General features: G+C 43.1%; 2 protein-coding genes across 2 annotated transcripts; both read left to right on the top strand.

Moving 5' to 3' along the window:
* Positions 1-471: 471 nt before the first annotated feature.
* LOC128490005 (uncharacterized) lies at positions 472-2,791 on the top strand. The gene is made up of 3 exons (XM_053461787.1): positions 472-701; positions 993-1,292; positions 1,556-2,791. Exons 1-3 carry the CDS (start codon positions 507-509, stop codon positions 2,312-2,314), a joined length of 1,254 nt encoding a protein of 417 aa, XP_053317762.1. The 5' UTR covers positions 472-506; the 3' UTR covers positions 2,315-2,791.
* A 1,675-nt stretch (positions 2,792-4,466) lies between these two features.
* On the top strand, positions 4,467-7,903 carry LOC128473626 (deoxyhypusine hydroxylase-like). Its single transcript, XM_053455877.1, has 4 exons — positions 4,467-4,749; positions 4,947-5,023; positions 5,527-5,764; positions 7,340-7,903. The coding sequence occupies exons 1-4, from the start codon at positions 4,476-4,478 to the stop codon at positions 7,654-7,656; spliced, it is 906 nt and encodes a 301-aa protein (XP_053311852.1). The 5' UTR covers positions 4,467-4,475; the 3' UTR covers positions 7,657-7,903.
* The last annotated feature ends 8,295 nt before the right edge of the window (positions 7,904-16,198 follow it).

The raw sequence follows: 16,198 nt of genomic DNA, 5'->3' as shown, positions 1-16,198 counted from the left end.
CAATTCCTATTATGCTCATCCAGGGGGCGAACAGGAGTCGTAGGAGTTTGAACCCACATAATAGGTGGGAAGGCAAACACGAGTACCCTGTGCTCCTAGATACAACACCATTTAACGCCAGTTAGTAGAAAATAATTAAAGGGACCCTTCAGGAATCACGTGACAGCTGAGTGTTCCCTTTTAATGTGCGGCGTCCCCTATGCAAACACATGGGCATGCCGATCATTGCCTTGCACACTTACAGCAAACCATGTCTCACATACCGCCGTATATAATATAATATAATACTGAAGAGTGCTAAATGAGCTATAGAATTACAAGTCCGTGAATAACCCGTCATTGTGTAATACAACCACCGCCAACACAGCCTTTAGCGACTCTACCGATTGTAATCCCTCCGCTTCCTCATCATCCCAATTTGTCATTGGAAATAGCGCTAAATGGAGGAAGGGGCGGGCAGGAGCTGGAAAGAGGCGGGGCTTGAGTTGGCGCAGGGGAAAGCGGTAATGCGTACCGCTGAATCCGAAATGTCTGCGGATGTGAAGTCTCGGCTGCTGCTTCTCATGCCGCTTCTGATGAAGAGGAGACAGACGGCAGACATGATGGGTGATTTCCACAGGAGGGAAGCAGAGATTCGGAGAAGGCGGCGAAAGAGCAGGTTCAGGGCGTACCAGCAGCACAGTCAGCGGCAGATCCTAATGGTAACTAGGGGGAGAATCACGCAACGATGGGACACGAGTGACAGCGATCTGGCTTTTACTTTTCATGTATTAAATTGCACTGGGGGGCATGAAAAAGTAAAACACGAATATAAATAAATATTTGTCAAAAATAACATATAAATAAACGTTAGAGAAACTATGAATGGTTGTATTATTTGTGCTGTCGCTATTAGCAACGGTAATGCTATACTGGCCTCTCACAACATAGTGTATCTATGTACTGTACTGTATGCGCTATATGAATGTAATATATTTATATTTATTTGTCAGTGTTTAATGCTGAAGGCAAGAGCCTTGAGGTGTCCGCCGCCCAAATCATTGACCCATCTGAAGCACTGCTCTTTCCTCAAGGAGTTTGGTCCACAGGACTGGTTTGATCGATTTAGGATGTCAAAGGATACATTTGTTTACTTGTGCGATCACCTGAGAGGCCGTCTCCACCGTCCAGGCCTAGCGCCTGAAGAAAAAGTAGGCATCGCCTTATGGACCTTGGCAAGCCACAACCGATGCCCCCTACTACACATGAAGTTTGGAGTTCGCCGAAAGGTTGTGAAGAAGTGTTTGAAAGAGGTGACGCAACACACGTTTTTCTAACACCTTTCTATCAGATTTCTGTTACTGTTAAGCAGTTTAACATTTCTTGTATCGAAGCCTATATAATTATACAGAGTTATGGATCTAGTTTGTTTTTTAAACATAAAATTAAAGTTTTAAGGTAATATCTCAGTAAGTTGTCTTTTAACAAACTGATTTAACCCCAGACCTGCTGCCAAGTCTGTACTTTTGCTCAGAACCTAATAAAGCATGGCAATTAATGTTATTATTTTATTTAGGTATGCCAGGCTGTGGTGACTGTTCTCAAACCTCTATACCTTTATCCCCCTGACCACGGGGTTCTTCGTGACAAAGCAAGGATTTTCAAAGCTCGCTGGGGTTTTCCTCATTGTGTAGGAGCATTGGGTACACTTCACATTCCCCTGCCTCCTCGCTCAAAGATGGATGGTGAATGTTCTTTGGTACTTCATGCAGTGGTTGATGGACAAGGCGTGTTGTGGGACGCTTGTGCCGTCTTCCCTGGAAGCATGAACAATGCTTCAATCTTGGAAAACTCTGTAGTGTGGGAACTGGCACTAGGAGGAAGGCTTCAGGCGGCACCAGAGGACGCTTTCCTTGATGAAGCTCAGAACTACTTTTTGTTAGGTGATGCTACGTACCCACTTAAGGACTGGTTGCTTACACCATACACACAGGATAGCAGACAGAGCCAGAGCCAAGCTAAGTTTAACCTTGGCCTGGAGCGGGCAAGAAGTGTGGCTGAAATTGCACTCCTTCGTCTTCGTTCTCGATGGCAGTACCTTCTGGATCCACCAGATTACGTATTCCTACCTACTTTGGTATTGGCATGTTGTGTGCTTCACAACATGTGTGAAACTCACGAGCAGAGGTTTGATCCACGATGGTTGGAGGGAGTAGAGACTGGAGATTCTCCTTGCACCTTCTCACACTTCTGCCCGTCTACGCCTGTAGATACCAGGGCAGAGTGGGTGCGGAGTGCAGTCTGCAGGTATTTTGAGAGTCAGGACAATGAATAGGCCTAATAATGTGTTGTTTTTTGTCTTGCTTGCTCTTCCAAACACATATTCTTTTAATTAAATAAAAATACACAGTGGCATCTCCAGAGGATTCCTTTTAATAGCAGTTTTCTATTATGAAGGTGTGGATAGAGAACAAATGGATTTGAGAGACTAGTAGCAATCCTCTCCTACTGTTTCACTTACCCCACGACTAGATTGTAAGCTCACAAGAGCAGGGCTCTCTTCTCCTTTAGTACCAGTTTGTTATTTTTTGTGATTTTAAATATATCCTACCCACTCTGATTGTAAAGCACTACGGAATCTTCTGGCGCTATATAAATGTAATGTAGTAAGTAAAAAACAAACGAGTGTGGACCATATAACAGCTGGACATCTATCACTGTAGTATCTAAATAGCACGATACAGTTTTACATCTTCCCATATCTCTGTTGAAATGTTGTATATATTGATGTATTTGTAATTATTGTAATAAATAACATGAATATGATAGTCGTGTACAGCGGGGGATATCATTTGCGGAAAGTGAAAAAAGGGTGTAAATATGTGACAAGTACAGTTCGTTGAAACAGATTTTAAAATAATCTAAAATATCCTTGTAAGAGGACACATCTTTTAAACATATTATATAAATCAGAGTAGCAAGTAAAAAAATTGCGCATGAATTGAAATCATCAAAGTAAGCCATGTTTTATTCTATTCTCATTCCTTTTTTTTTTTTTAAACCTCTTTTTCTTGTATTTATTTCCCTGTCATTGTTCTGTACAAAATCACTCGAAATAAGATGAGGGTAATGCATCAGTGAAATTTTAATTTCAGATGAGAAACAGATTGAAAGGGGTTATTAATAAAATCTAGCAAGAGAGAGGGATACATTTTGAGAAATTTGTTTTTTTTCTATATTAATATATTATTACCAAAATTACTGACTATACATAAAAATGGTATCAGAGCAGAGCCATATGTGCTCTTAACCCCTTCAGTCCCCTATGGATGTACCGGTACATCCAAAAAATGCATCCCAAGAATCCCCTATGAATGTACCGGTCCGTCCTGCCCTTCTTGCAGCGGCAGGGACACATCCCTGCTGCTGCACGGGAGATCAGGCTGTCAAACTCCCCCCTGACAGCAGACGTCAGCATCGCCGGCTTTCAGCTGTCCGATCTGATGTAACAGCTTCCAGCACAAAAACTGGAAAGCTATTACATTTTTAAACGATCGGGCATTTTAAAATACAGACCCTGCAGGGGATATCCTGTCCTCCGATGAGGCACAGACACTGTGATCTCTATGCAAGTCTGTGGGGACTTGCATAGAGATCACAGTGTGATTGGCGCAGGGGTATCGGAGGGAAGAGAGTGAGAAACCATGTCTCTCACCTTCCTCCCATGCTGAAAACCAAAACAGAGAAAAAAAAGGTTGTTTTTTTTTTAAATAACTAATCACTAAAATAATACAATAAATAATTAAAAAGAAAAAAAGAAACTTACATCCCATTGCCCTAGCACAACATCTACCCAGTATAACCCTCCTGCCCCCGTTCACAACCCCCAAAACCATTAAGCCATAATTCTACGAAAAATGTACACCTTACAGTATGTCCCCTATAAGTGCTGGGAAAGTATGGAAAATCTATATAAATTAGGTATTTCTGAAATCAGGACACCTGAATTGATAAACTTGGAGGGGATTTTCCATCGCTTTACCTAATTTTGTGAGGATTCAGAGGGAAAATGTTCTAATTTTCACTAGTTTTTACTAAATTTCTCATTCTAAATTTTCAGCTAATCATCCAACTATGGTATCAAAAGAAAGCTCTATCTCTCCTTGAAAAAAACAATATATAGTTTACATGAGTACACTATTCACAGGAAAAGAGAATAATCGCTGAACCGACATAGCGCAAAAATGGCAAAATTGCTACGGGACTTGAGGTACCAAAAACCCCTGGGATTGAAGGGGTTAAAAATCAATGTATCATTTATGTTTGTACCCTAAGCCAGAAAAACAAATTAAGGTCAGTGTTTAGCGAGTGACATATAGTATTGGCCATTAAGGAGTTAAAAAAGACTGGGAATCCTCAGTAACCTGAATGTCTCGAGACAAGTCTGGCAGTCATTTAGTTAATTTTGGATGACGTTACATCCTGCGTACTTCAACATGGCGGCACCCGAAGACATGCAGCTTGTTGGTCGTGTGCTGCTGGACCCCACTCGCCCTCTTCCTGCCCGGTTTCGGGCACTTTTTACACTACGGAATCTAGGAGGACCCGAAGCAGTGGAACTGATCGGTCAAGGATTTAGTGATGAATCCGCGCTGCTGAAACACGAATTAGCCTACTGCTTGGGGCAAATGAGGGACCGGACAGCACTTCCGGTGCTTATCGCAGTGCTGAAGGACCGGACACAGGAGCCAATGGTCCGCCACGAGGCAGGTGAGAGTATAGCTGTCAAAGTAAGCAGGGTGTTGAGGACCAGGGGTCGCTTTTTAAGGTAGGACGAAGCAATGGGGTCGTTTTTACTCTGTTGACGTGGCGGCTTGCAGAAAGCGGAATGCCTGTAGGCATATAACCAAGTTATACGTTACTAACGAATTTACTTTTATTTATTTTCCTTTTTCTAACTCTCACAGGAGAAGCTTTGGGTGCTATTGGAGACCCTGAGGTACTGGACCTTCTGAAGGAATATTCCGAGGATCCAGTCATAGAGGTAAAGCTTCTATTTGAAATGAAAAGGATGATGCTACAAAATGATGCCCTTAAACTTTTTTTTAATTTACTCTAAATTTAACCTGTCATTTTTCAGTTTAAAGTCTTAGTAAAGTCTTAGCTTTAATTTCACTTTAGTTTCCAGTTGTTTGGACTGGTTTTTGTTTATTGAAAGTACAGACTTAGTGGCTTTGCAATAAGTGTGCTGAGTTTAAAGGAACAGGGATGCCCAGGGATTTTAACATGTTATAAAGTTGTTCTTATTATTCAGTCTTGCTGTATAATTTTTCCTCCTTACAATACATTTCCCCCTTACAATACATTTCCCCAGATGTGCCGTCAACATAAAACTCTGCTGTCATAGGAAGTTAATTAAAAGGGATAGTCACATAAAAAGTTTACAGTTGTTCCTTTTAAGTGTATTTGCTGCAGTTTTGTATGGAGTGTGTTTTTTATAAACACTTTCTTTTCTGTTTGAAATGTTTATATGTTGTTGAATTGCAGGTAGCAGAGACATGCCAGCTGGCCGTACGTCGCATTGAATGGCTTCAGCAGAATCCAGATGCCCCTGATAATATCCCTTACCTGTCAGTGGACCCTGCTCCTCCTGCTGAGGAAAGCGATATCCCGGCTCTACGGGCCACCCTTCTAGATGATAACTGCCCGCTTTTTGAACGGTATCGTGCTATGTTTGCCCTTCGCAATATCGGAGGCAAGGAAGCTGTGTTGGCACTGACAGAAGGTAAACTGTCATTTATGTAGCTCTGCCATATTCATTAAGGGGAAACTCCAGTTACTGAATGCACATCGGTACATTTGTGACTCTGAGTTTAAAGCAGCTAAAGAACTCTAGGAATGCAGCTCAAACCAAGAGTGAAACAGACTTAAAACTCATCCCAAGCCAAAAGCAGGGGCGTATCTAGAGTATTTTGCACCTGTGGTCGATCCTGCATTTGGCACCCCCCCCCGCTATTGTTTTTTTACCCACAAAAAAAATCATGTTGATGGGAATCTTTATTGCACTAATTTGTACACTGTATGTTACCTGGAAAAAAAACTGCAAAGCCCTCCTGATCCTCCTGAGAATCCTGGCTCCCCTTGCAGGTTGAATACAGGTACTGCATTCAACCATGCAAGTCAATGGAGCTCAACTTTCTAATCCTAATGTGATATATTTAAAAAATAATAAAAAAAAAAACAAAATATGGAAAAAAAAAATAGTTATGCAGTTATGTCACCATCAGAGGAACATACACAAAAAGAGAGGTTGGAATGCAGCACTCAGCAGTGAAATGGTGCACGAGCCAGGGTACCACCAAGTCCCTCAATAAATCCAAAATAAAGAAGCAGAGGCTCAGCACTTCAAATAATAAGGTGAGTTTATTTCACACAGGCAACGTTTCGACGCACAGGTCTTTCTCAAGCCTTGAGAAAGACCTGTGCGTCGAAACGTTGCCTGTGTGAAATAAACTCACCTTATTATTTGAAGTGCTGAGCCTCTGCTTCTTTATTTTGGACCATCAGAGGAACATGTGACAATGGCATATACCAGCAGCTGTAAATCTATATCTGAAGTGCAATTGTTGTAATAAAAAAAAAAAACTTTACTACCGCAAAGTTTGATAAAGGGTGGTAGTAGAATTAGTGCATGGAAAGGGTTGAAATGCCTTGTACTTGTACTTATAGTGAGGAGAACATTTTACAGCTAAACACGAGCGCCGCAAAAGTGTTAAAACAGCCTAAGTCCCAAAGGATACTAAAAAAAAAAAACAGCCTGGTCCTTAAGAGGTTAAATGAGCAGCCTGTGAAATATGTTCATCTGAGATGTCACCGAAGAGCTAAGAAACTACACGTTTTTGTAACCCGTGATATAGCTATAAAATACATTGAATTTCTATTTGGGGGACTCAATGCTTTATTGATCTATAAACATATCATTACAAATGTATTGATAGAGGTAGAAAAGTGTCACTGCATGAAATGCAGTTATATGTGAACACTACAAGCTTACTTATGTATAGAAAGATAGTCTAGTAGTATGGAGAGGGGAGCGGTGCCTGTGCACTTTTAAGATATTACTAAGAATGCTGCATCCTCTTCCGGTCATTATCAAGCCCGGTACCTCTCATTTCACAAAGACAACTGGTAAAGCATTATATAATTATAGCAGGCAGGTTATACTATAGAGTTACAGGGATTAGAAATTCATAGTCATACAAGTGTCCACTTCTGTAGCGTCTAATATATATCTATTTTTATAGATGTATAGATGGAAATACAGTTTTTTCTTCACTTATCATTCCTCCCTTTTCCATAGGCCTACAATGTGGAGGTGCCTTATTCCGCCATGAGATTGGATATGTTCTTGGGCAAATGCAGCACGAGTCGGCTGTCTCAGGACTATCGGCTGCGTTGGAGCGATTTGATGAGAACCCTATGGTGCGGCATGAATGTGCTGAAGCTCTGGGCTCTATTGCCCAGGAGGAATGTTTAAAAGCACTGCAGGCGCATGTGAAGGATGATGAGCAAGTAGTGAGGGAGAGCTGCGAGGTTGCATTAGATATGTATGCCTATGAAAACAGTGGGGACTTTCAGTATGCAGATGGACTAAAACAAGTACAAGAGTGTCCATAAGTCCTCGTGCTTATATCATTTTTAAGTATTAAAAGATTTAGACAGTCTGGCTGAATGGGGTGTGCTGATGTTGCCTATATGCAAAGGGAGATAAAAATCCACAACCAAGAAATGTGGAATATTTATTTAGGTGAGTTGAAAGTAAGAATGTATTTATTTTTGTTGGATGCTTATAGAATATAAAAAGGCATTTGACCCAAACTGTTAAAGTACATAGAAAGAAAAATACAAATATTTTAGCTTTGGACACTTGTCTGCGACGTACATATGATAAGGTCCCCCATCACCAACTGGTTTGCTATGATCATCTATTAAAAAGTAGCAAAACCTTGTAATATGCTGATACATGGTTTAACACTGGGACAAATCATTTGTTTTTCTTCTTAAATCTTTAAATACTGTTTTTATATACTGTATTTGCTCAAATACACGGCAAGGCTTTTTCAGAGCAAATGCTCTGAAAATTGCCCCTTGTCTTATATTTAAACTCGTCTTACGATCAGACCTCAACTACAGGTCTGACAGTAAGGTTAAGATCCAGATCTCTGCAGTGCCGGGGATGACCTGGATCCTCCTCTCTGGCAACCTCTGCTGCTGGGGCTTCTATGACATTCCAGTGCCCCATCATAGAAGCCCCAGCAGTAGGGCCGGGCGGAAGCGAAGGTTGTCTACGCGAATCATGCAGACGTCCACTGGCTGCCCCCCACTAGACTCCAAGGAGTCTAGAGCATGGGGGACAAGTCTGGGGTTGGGGGCAGAGTGGCATATAGGCAGGGGGGGTTAAAGGCATATGAGGAGTGGCATATAGAGGGGGGGTTAAAGGCATATGAGGAGTGGCATATAGAGGGGGGTTAGAGGCATATGAGGAGTAGCATATAGACGGGGGGTTAAAGGCATATGAGGAGTGGCATATAGAGGGGGGGTTAAAGGCAAATGAGGAGTGGCATATAGAGGGGGGGTTAGAGGCATATGAGGAGTAGCATATAGACGGGGGGGTTAAAGGCAAATGAGGAGTAGCATATAGACGGGGGGGTTAAAGGCATATGAGGAGTGGCATATAGACGGGGGGGGTTAAAGGCATATGAGGAGTGGCATATAGACGGGGGGGTTAAAGGCATATGAGGAGTGGCATATAGACGGGGAGGGGGTTAAAGGCATATGAGGAGTGGCATATAGACGGGAAGGGGGTTAAAGGCATATGAGGAGCAGCATATAGACGGGGGGGTTAAAGGCATATGAGGAGCAGCATATAGACGGGGGGGTTAAAGGCATATGAGGAGTAGCATATAGGCGGGGGGGGTTAAAGTCATATGAGGAGTGGCATATAGAGGGGGGTTAAAGTTATATGAGGAGTGGCATATAGAGGGGGGTTAAAGTCATATGAGGAGTGGCATATAGAGGGGGGTTAAAGTCATATGAGGAGTGGCATATAGGCGGGGGGGTTAAAGGCATATGAGGAGGCAGAGTGGCAAGCCTGGGGGCAGATGTGCATAATTGGGTGTAAGGTTGACAAATAAAAGGATTTTCATATATATTTACAAAACTGCTATGAAACTGTGTATTTAATTCAAAGAGTAACATCCCAAGTAGCATATTGCTATTTCTAAACCAATTTTTTTTGCCTGTGGGGTGTGTGGGACACATTTGAAGCCAGTCACTTTACCCTCATCACACATATATGTTTGAACACTAGACATCCCATGATATTTCAAATGCTATTATTTTAACTCTTTCCATGCACCAATTCTACTACCCTTTTTCAAACTTTGTGGTAGTATATTTTTTATTTTTTATTCCACACACATGCTTCAGTTATGAATATATTAAGGAAGAACCAATGACGGAGCCCCTGCTGGCTAATTTTAAGAAACCTTTGCAGCGAACATGGGATTGGCTGACACAAGAAAAAGTGCTCAAGCAATTAACCCCTTAACGACAATCCACGTACATGTACGGGGTTGCCGTGCAACGGGTTAACGACAATGCCCGTACATGTACGGGCTGCCGTTAAATAGCTGCATCGCCGAAGTGAGGCTGACCGTGGATCCGGGGAGGGCAGCCCTTGGCAGCCCTCCCCGGAAGAAAAATGGCCGCCGCCGCACCGATCATGAAAGATCGCGGCGGCGCCCGGCTAAAACAGCTTAGGAAGCGATCTGAATCGCTTCCTAAGCATAAATGGTGTTACTGACATGCCTCGATATCGAGGCATGTCAGTAACACTACCCCCTACCCCGATCACCTTGTGATTGCTCCGAAGAGCAACCACAAGTGCCATCCTGTAAATGACGTTGCCGTCATTCACAGGATGGCATCAACAATAGAAATGAGTTCATAGAGGGTCTATCCAGACCCTCTTGTGAACTCTCGAGCTCCTCCTGCAGGTTGAATGCAGGTACTGCATCCAACCATGCAAGGTCAATGGAGCCCAGCTCACTAATGAGTGATTAGTAAAAAAAAAAAAATTTAAAAAAAAAAATTTAAAAAATTTTTTTTTTAAAAAATGTTTAAAAAAAATAAAAATAATATGGTAACATATAAAAATCCCCACTGTCACCAAAAAAAAAAAAAAAAAAAATTAATAAGCAAGTCCTAAAATTCTTTATCTTTACAAAAATTCCAGCATGGAAAGAGTTAAAATATTGGCATTACAAATGCCCATAGGGTGTCTCGTATTAAAAAATGCATGAGTGGATGGGATAAATTGAATTGGCCGGGTTCAAAGGTGTCCCAAATATGGGACATGGGGGCAGTAGGATCAGATGTCTAAATGGCCAAAAAATACACACCTCACAAAGGCGGCCTTTTACCTCCCAAATAACCCAACAAGTCCTCTTCTTTTTAATTTATTTATAAAGGAGCTCCCAAGCTGCATTGAGAGCCATGTCACAGTTTTTACTGATGACACAAAATTAGGCCAGGTAATTCAGACTAATCTGGATGTTTCTTCTTTGCAGGAAGATTTAGACAGAGTTGGGGACTGGGCGTGCAAGTGGCAGATGAAGTTCAATATAGAGAAATGCAAAGTTATGCATTATGGTAAAAATAATAAAAATGCAACCTATTCTTTAAATGGAATATCCTTGGGGGAAACTACCAATGAGAAGGATTTAGGAATAACGGTTGACAACAGTTTGCAATGACAGCAAGCAGCTGCGAGGGCCAATAAGGTTTTGGCATGCATAAAAAAAGATATTGATTCAAGGGAGGAGGATATTATCTTGTCTCTTTACAGGTCATTGGTAAGACCTCACCTTGAATATGCGGTATAATTCTGGACACCGGTCCTTAAAAAGGACATTATGGAATTAGAAAAAGTGCAAAGGAGGGCTACAAAATTAATAAGAGGATTGGGAGATACTAGTTATGAAGAGAGACTAAAAAAGTTAAAATTATATACGCTAGAAAAACGGCGTCTCAGAGGGGATATGATAGCATTGTATAAATATATGTAGGGCCAATATAACGAGCTCTTCAGTGACCTGTTCATTAACAGAAATATACAAAGAACAAGAGGTCTCCCTCTGAGACTAGAAGAGCGCAGGTTTCATAGGCGACAAAGAAAGGGATTCTTTACAATGAGGACAATAAAGGTATGGAATTCACTTCCAAGGGAGGTGGTGTTATCCAATACATTAGATACCTTCAAAAGAGGTCTCGATATTTTCTTAGAAAGGCATGACATACAGGGATATAAATAGAGTAACATTGATATTTTAGAGATTCTTGATCCAAGGAGAAATGTGATTGCCTCTTGGAGTCAAGAAGGAATTTTTTCCCCTGATGGCAGAATTCGGAGTAGCTTAATTAGGGTTTTTTTGCCTTCTTTTGGATCAAGAATAGGAAGGTTAGGTAGAAGGGTTGAACTTGATGGACTTAGGTCTTTTTTCAACCTTATGAACTATGTAACTAAGTATGTAACTTCTGGTATATGTTACTGTCAAACAAAACCCCAATATGTGTCTAGCAACATCTCCTGAGTACAGTGATGCCACCCATGCATATGTTTGACTGTTTGGGGGCTAAAGAACCACGTGACAGCCCATTTGTTTGTCCCACATGATATTTTCCTGTTTTCATGTACTGCACCCCATCCTTTCAGCCAGCGGAGTATATTCACCAACTTGCCCAAGGATTAAGGGCTCATGAACCTGTGTTCCCCTTGTCCTGGGGGGATTCTCTTTCCTCTCTGGCGCCTGACCAGGACCTAGCTTCAAATCCATGGAACTCTACTGTGGCTAGGAATTGTGTCAGTGCCCACCGATGTTTGGAGTGGCTACAGACATTGTACCACAACGTCGTTCTTTTGGGGTTATACTGTGCTCGTGGTGGGCCACAATCGGAGGTGGTTACTGAGAGGGAGCTCATTTGGGAACCCTGGTTTTCTTAGCCATCTCTAGAACAAGGCTTGGCTCTGGAACTCTTATCTGGCTATTGTGCAGACTATTCCTGGGATACTTCCAGCCCTGTCACTCAGGGTCCCGACGACGAATCAAGTCACTATTTGGAAAATAACATCCTTGGACCCTGAGCTCTTCATCGGTTTTCCGGAATTGATGCTGCTCTCTCTGGACTAAATTGGGATATGTCATATCATTGCTCACGGATAAGGCCTTGGATGGGAAAGAGGCACTTCTGTTGTGCATTCCTACTCTAAATTTGTGGCATCTCTACGCTCTGTTTTTGCTCTTCCTGGTAGAAAGACCACAGCATCCTCTCTCTTCACCAGTCGGCAGTGATCCCTCTCTCTCTTTTAGAATAAGCCATAGAATGTCACAAACTTATGGCAGAAACTCTGCAGCTAGAGACTTACCTGCCTAGTTAGAGAACTGATTGCTTAAGTTTCCCAGATTGATGTACGACTAGGCGAAAGACAAACTCAGCCGGCGGGGCAGAGACTCCGAGAGAGAGCTAGCCAACCCAATATACACCTAGCTCCGCAATTTGTCTTTCCAGCTTTCAATCTAAGGAGCCTATGCAAGTGGGAGCAACAAGACTTACGGAGCAGGAGAGAATTCGAAGAAGAGGGTCTTTGTATGTACTGTGGCCAGACAGGACACCTTGTGAGGAGAGACCGGGAAACGCCTGCACTTAAGCAGGCTCAGTGGACCTGCTATAGATGCATTGGACGTTTCCCTTGATCTACTTTTTTTCCCGCATGCCTGTTGCCATTCGCCTGGTCCTAAGGACACATTAAGACTGAGGTCTTTCTAGATTTTGGAGCCTTGGATAATTTCATAGACTCTACTTTTTGCCAACAAGCAGGCATTCCCACTGAACCCAGAGTGGTCGCTATCTGTTGGATTATAACATGAGGAACAACTATCCTTTCATGTTATCCATTCTCCCACTACATCCCTTATTCTGGGGTTTCCGTGGTTACAGACTCACAACCCCACCATAGAATGGAGGTCCAGACAAATCACGGCTTTGGATAAAGCATGTGCCAACCATGCCACAGACCTGTCCTTTCTCGCCACCTTGGCCATGACTCCCAGACCTCTAGCTCTTCTGCCCGAACCAAGAATTTATAAATGATTGCCTTTGAGACTTCCTTCTACAATTTGTGGTCATATATCTGGATGATATCCTAATTTACTCTCCAGTAATATTGCCTATATGTTCTTGACCCATAGGTGTTTCCCGGCTCCTTACCTACTTCCTCGGTTCCAGTTCCTAATACACGTCTCGCCTAACTCCACTCTACCTGGTTATCAGTACAAGCTGCAATGGAACGGGCTGCTCAGCGCCATAAGCGATACGCAGACAGGAGACGAAGAGATCCTACCATGAAATTGGCTCCACGCTTCATTGGACCATTTCCAATAGCCAAGTGAACCACTGAAGAGCATGAGAGGGCAGGTCTTCCCGTACACTGCCCATGACAAGATGTGACTACGTGGTTGAACTCCACTTTAGATATGCTGGAGAGGATTTTGGAGCAGCAGAGGGCAATCCATAGTCTTGCATCAGAGCACAACATTGGGATTACATCTCCATTGAATAGGGAGGATTGGACAATGATCACTCAAACTTTAAGCTCAAACTCTGCCAGACTGGGCCAGGTGATCCCAGTGTTCTTCCATCTAGCCAGCAAGATGGATGTGTTCCTTGAAAACAATGGCACTGTACATTCTGACTTAGCAGGAATAGTCAGGAAGCTAAAGGATCTTCTAAAAGTTCGCCTTCGCAAACAAATCGAAGAAAGTACGGAAATTATGCTAGCATTCCTTTGCGCTCCAATGATTAAGGGAAAGCCAGCAATCACATTGAATGTTCTTTGTAGCTACCAGGAACAATTGATGCTGTCTGAGGGGGGAGAGGTGCAGAAGGAAGAAGAGATGATGCTACTCCAAGCAGCAGCATCAGCAGCAGTGCCGCAAGCAGCACAACACAGCTGAGTGGAGGAGCTGCATTTTGGGAAGAGGCACTCGGTATAGTATAGTATAGTTGGCCCACTGACAGAGCTAGCAGCAGAAAGGAGAGTAGTGCTGCTGAAATGGACAAACTTTACCTCTGTGAAGTTCCTTCTGCGCCGTATGTTGACCCTCTTAGCTACTGGGATGAAAAGAAGAGTGCGTGGCTTGCACTTTCATGGGTTGTGCACCACTGTTCAAACTGAGCCCAGGGCCTGTTTACTACAGGTAGTATGATAAGGAGTCAGGGTGTTTAGTAGAATGGGCTAAGATGACAGGACTGGGACACAAATTAAAATATACAGCTGCCTTAAAACATATCAATAAAGAACTAGAGCTAACGAAAAGGGGGGGGTAGATAGTAAGGAGGGGGAGATAGGAGAGGGAGAGGGGGTAGATAGTAAGAAGGGGGATAGGGGTAGATAGTGAGAAGGGGAGGAGATTGTGAGAAAGGGAGGTTGTAAGAATCTTGAAAGAAAGAGTGGGAATGTAAATTGTGTAAATGACAGATTGAATGAGTGACTGTATGCGTGTTTTGTGTGTATGATAGCTGTATAAGTGATTTGGGGAAAGGTAAAGATGGCACAAGCAGGGTGTTTGGGCTTTGGGGACCAAGATGACACAGGCAGTGTGTTTATGGGACAAAGATGGCACAGGCAGGGTGTTTATGGGACAAAGCTGAAGCCCGGGAAGCCGTCTGAGGAGAAGCGTCGCGGGACAGGCCACGGAGCGGGACAGGCCACGGAGCGGGACCGGAGAGTCAGGTAAGTCCTTACAGCTGGTATTTTAACTCTTTCCATGAATACAGTTTACGATCAACCTCTGCAGTAGTATTTTTGGTGTTCTTTCCTCACACACATTGTAGGTATGAATTTACAGCTCATGACATGTCACTGTGAAACAATGTGCCAATATGTATTGGAGCCCAGCTCACTAAACACTACTTGATCAATGAAATAAATAAAAATGTAATACAATTTAAAAATAAAAAAGACCCTAGTGATTTCACCATGACATCATAATCATCCAGTTCAAAGACAACATGTTAAAAAAATGTACAAAAAAATTATTTTTATGAGCAAGTGTCGCCTTCCTGCATGATCATCTTCCACCACGAAGGAGAGAGAGACCCCCTCAGTCAGCCAGCAGCCGCCACGTTGGAAATGGGGACCCACCTCCTTCAGCCAGCAGTCACACCTGCCGCCATGAAGGAGAGGGAGACCCCCTCTGTCAGCCAGCAGCTGCAGCAGTCCCCACAGGGGAAAGGGAGACCCCCTCTGTCACCCAGCAGCCAATGGAGTAAAGTGGGGCAGCTGCTTTCCCAAATGGGGTATAGGCACAAACTTCCAAAGATGTGACCTTTTAACCCCCAAACAAACCTATGCATGGGTGGTACCACTGAACTCAGGAGATTTTCTAAACACGTATTGCAGTGTTATTTGGCAGTGACATATACCAGGAACTATAAATTCATACTGTAACGATTGGATGAGCAGGACCCCGGATGGCGGAGTGAGCCAGGCAAAAAGGAACCAGGAGTAGCCAGGAGAGCTGGAACCGAGAATCAGGTCTGGAAACCGGTAAAACAGAGCAGAGACAAACAGATTCTTCAATTTCTGGAAGGCCTGAACAGCGGAGGCAGGCCAATTATGACAGTCAGACCCCTTTTTAGTGAGCGCGGTCATGGGAGCCACAACCTTAGAACAGTCTCGGATAAATCGTCGATAATAGTAAGCAAAGCTGAGGAACCTCTGGAGGGCTTTCAGTCCTTGTGGTTGAGGCCATTGCAGAATGGCATGCAGCTTGTCGGGATCCATTTCGAACCCTGTACCGCTAATGACATAACCAAGGAAGGGTACCCGGGAAACTTCAAATACGCATTTCTCCAGTTTAGCGTATAAACGGTTTTCACGAAGGCGCGCCAGGGCCTTTTTAACGTGTATCCGATGTGAAATCGGGTCTGGCGAGTGGATAAGTATGTCATCAAGGTAGATGACAACGAATTGGTGAAGATAGTCCTGGAAACAGTCATTAACAAATTCCTGAAATACTGCTGGGGCGTTACAGAGCCCAAATGGCATTACTGTATACTCGTAATGGCCAGAGCGGGTATTAAAAGCTGTCTTCCA

The sequence above is a fragment of the Spea bombifrons genome, chromosome 1 (genome assembly GCF_027358695.1).
Source record: "Spea bombifrons isolate aSpeBom1 chromosome 1, aSpeBom1.2.pri, whole genome shotgun sequence".
In the NCBI taxonomy this organism is placed as follows: domain Eukaryota; kingdom Metazoa; phylum Chordata; class Amphibia; order Anura; family Pelobatidae; genus Spea; species Spea bombifrons.
Note: the sequence above shows the minus strand (reverse complement) of the source record. Positions and strands in the feature narration are given on the sequence as shown.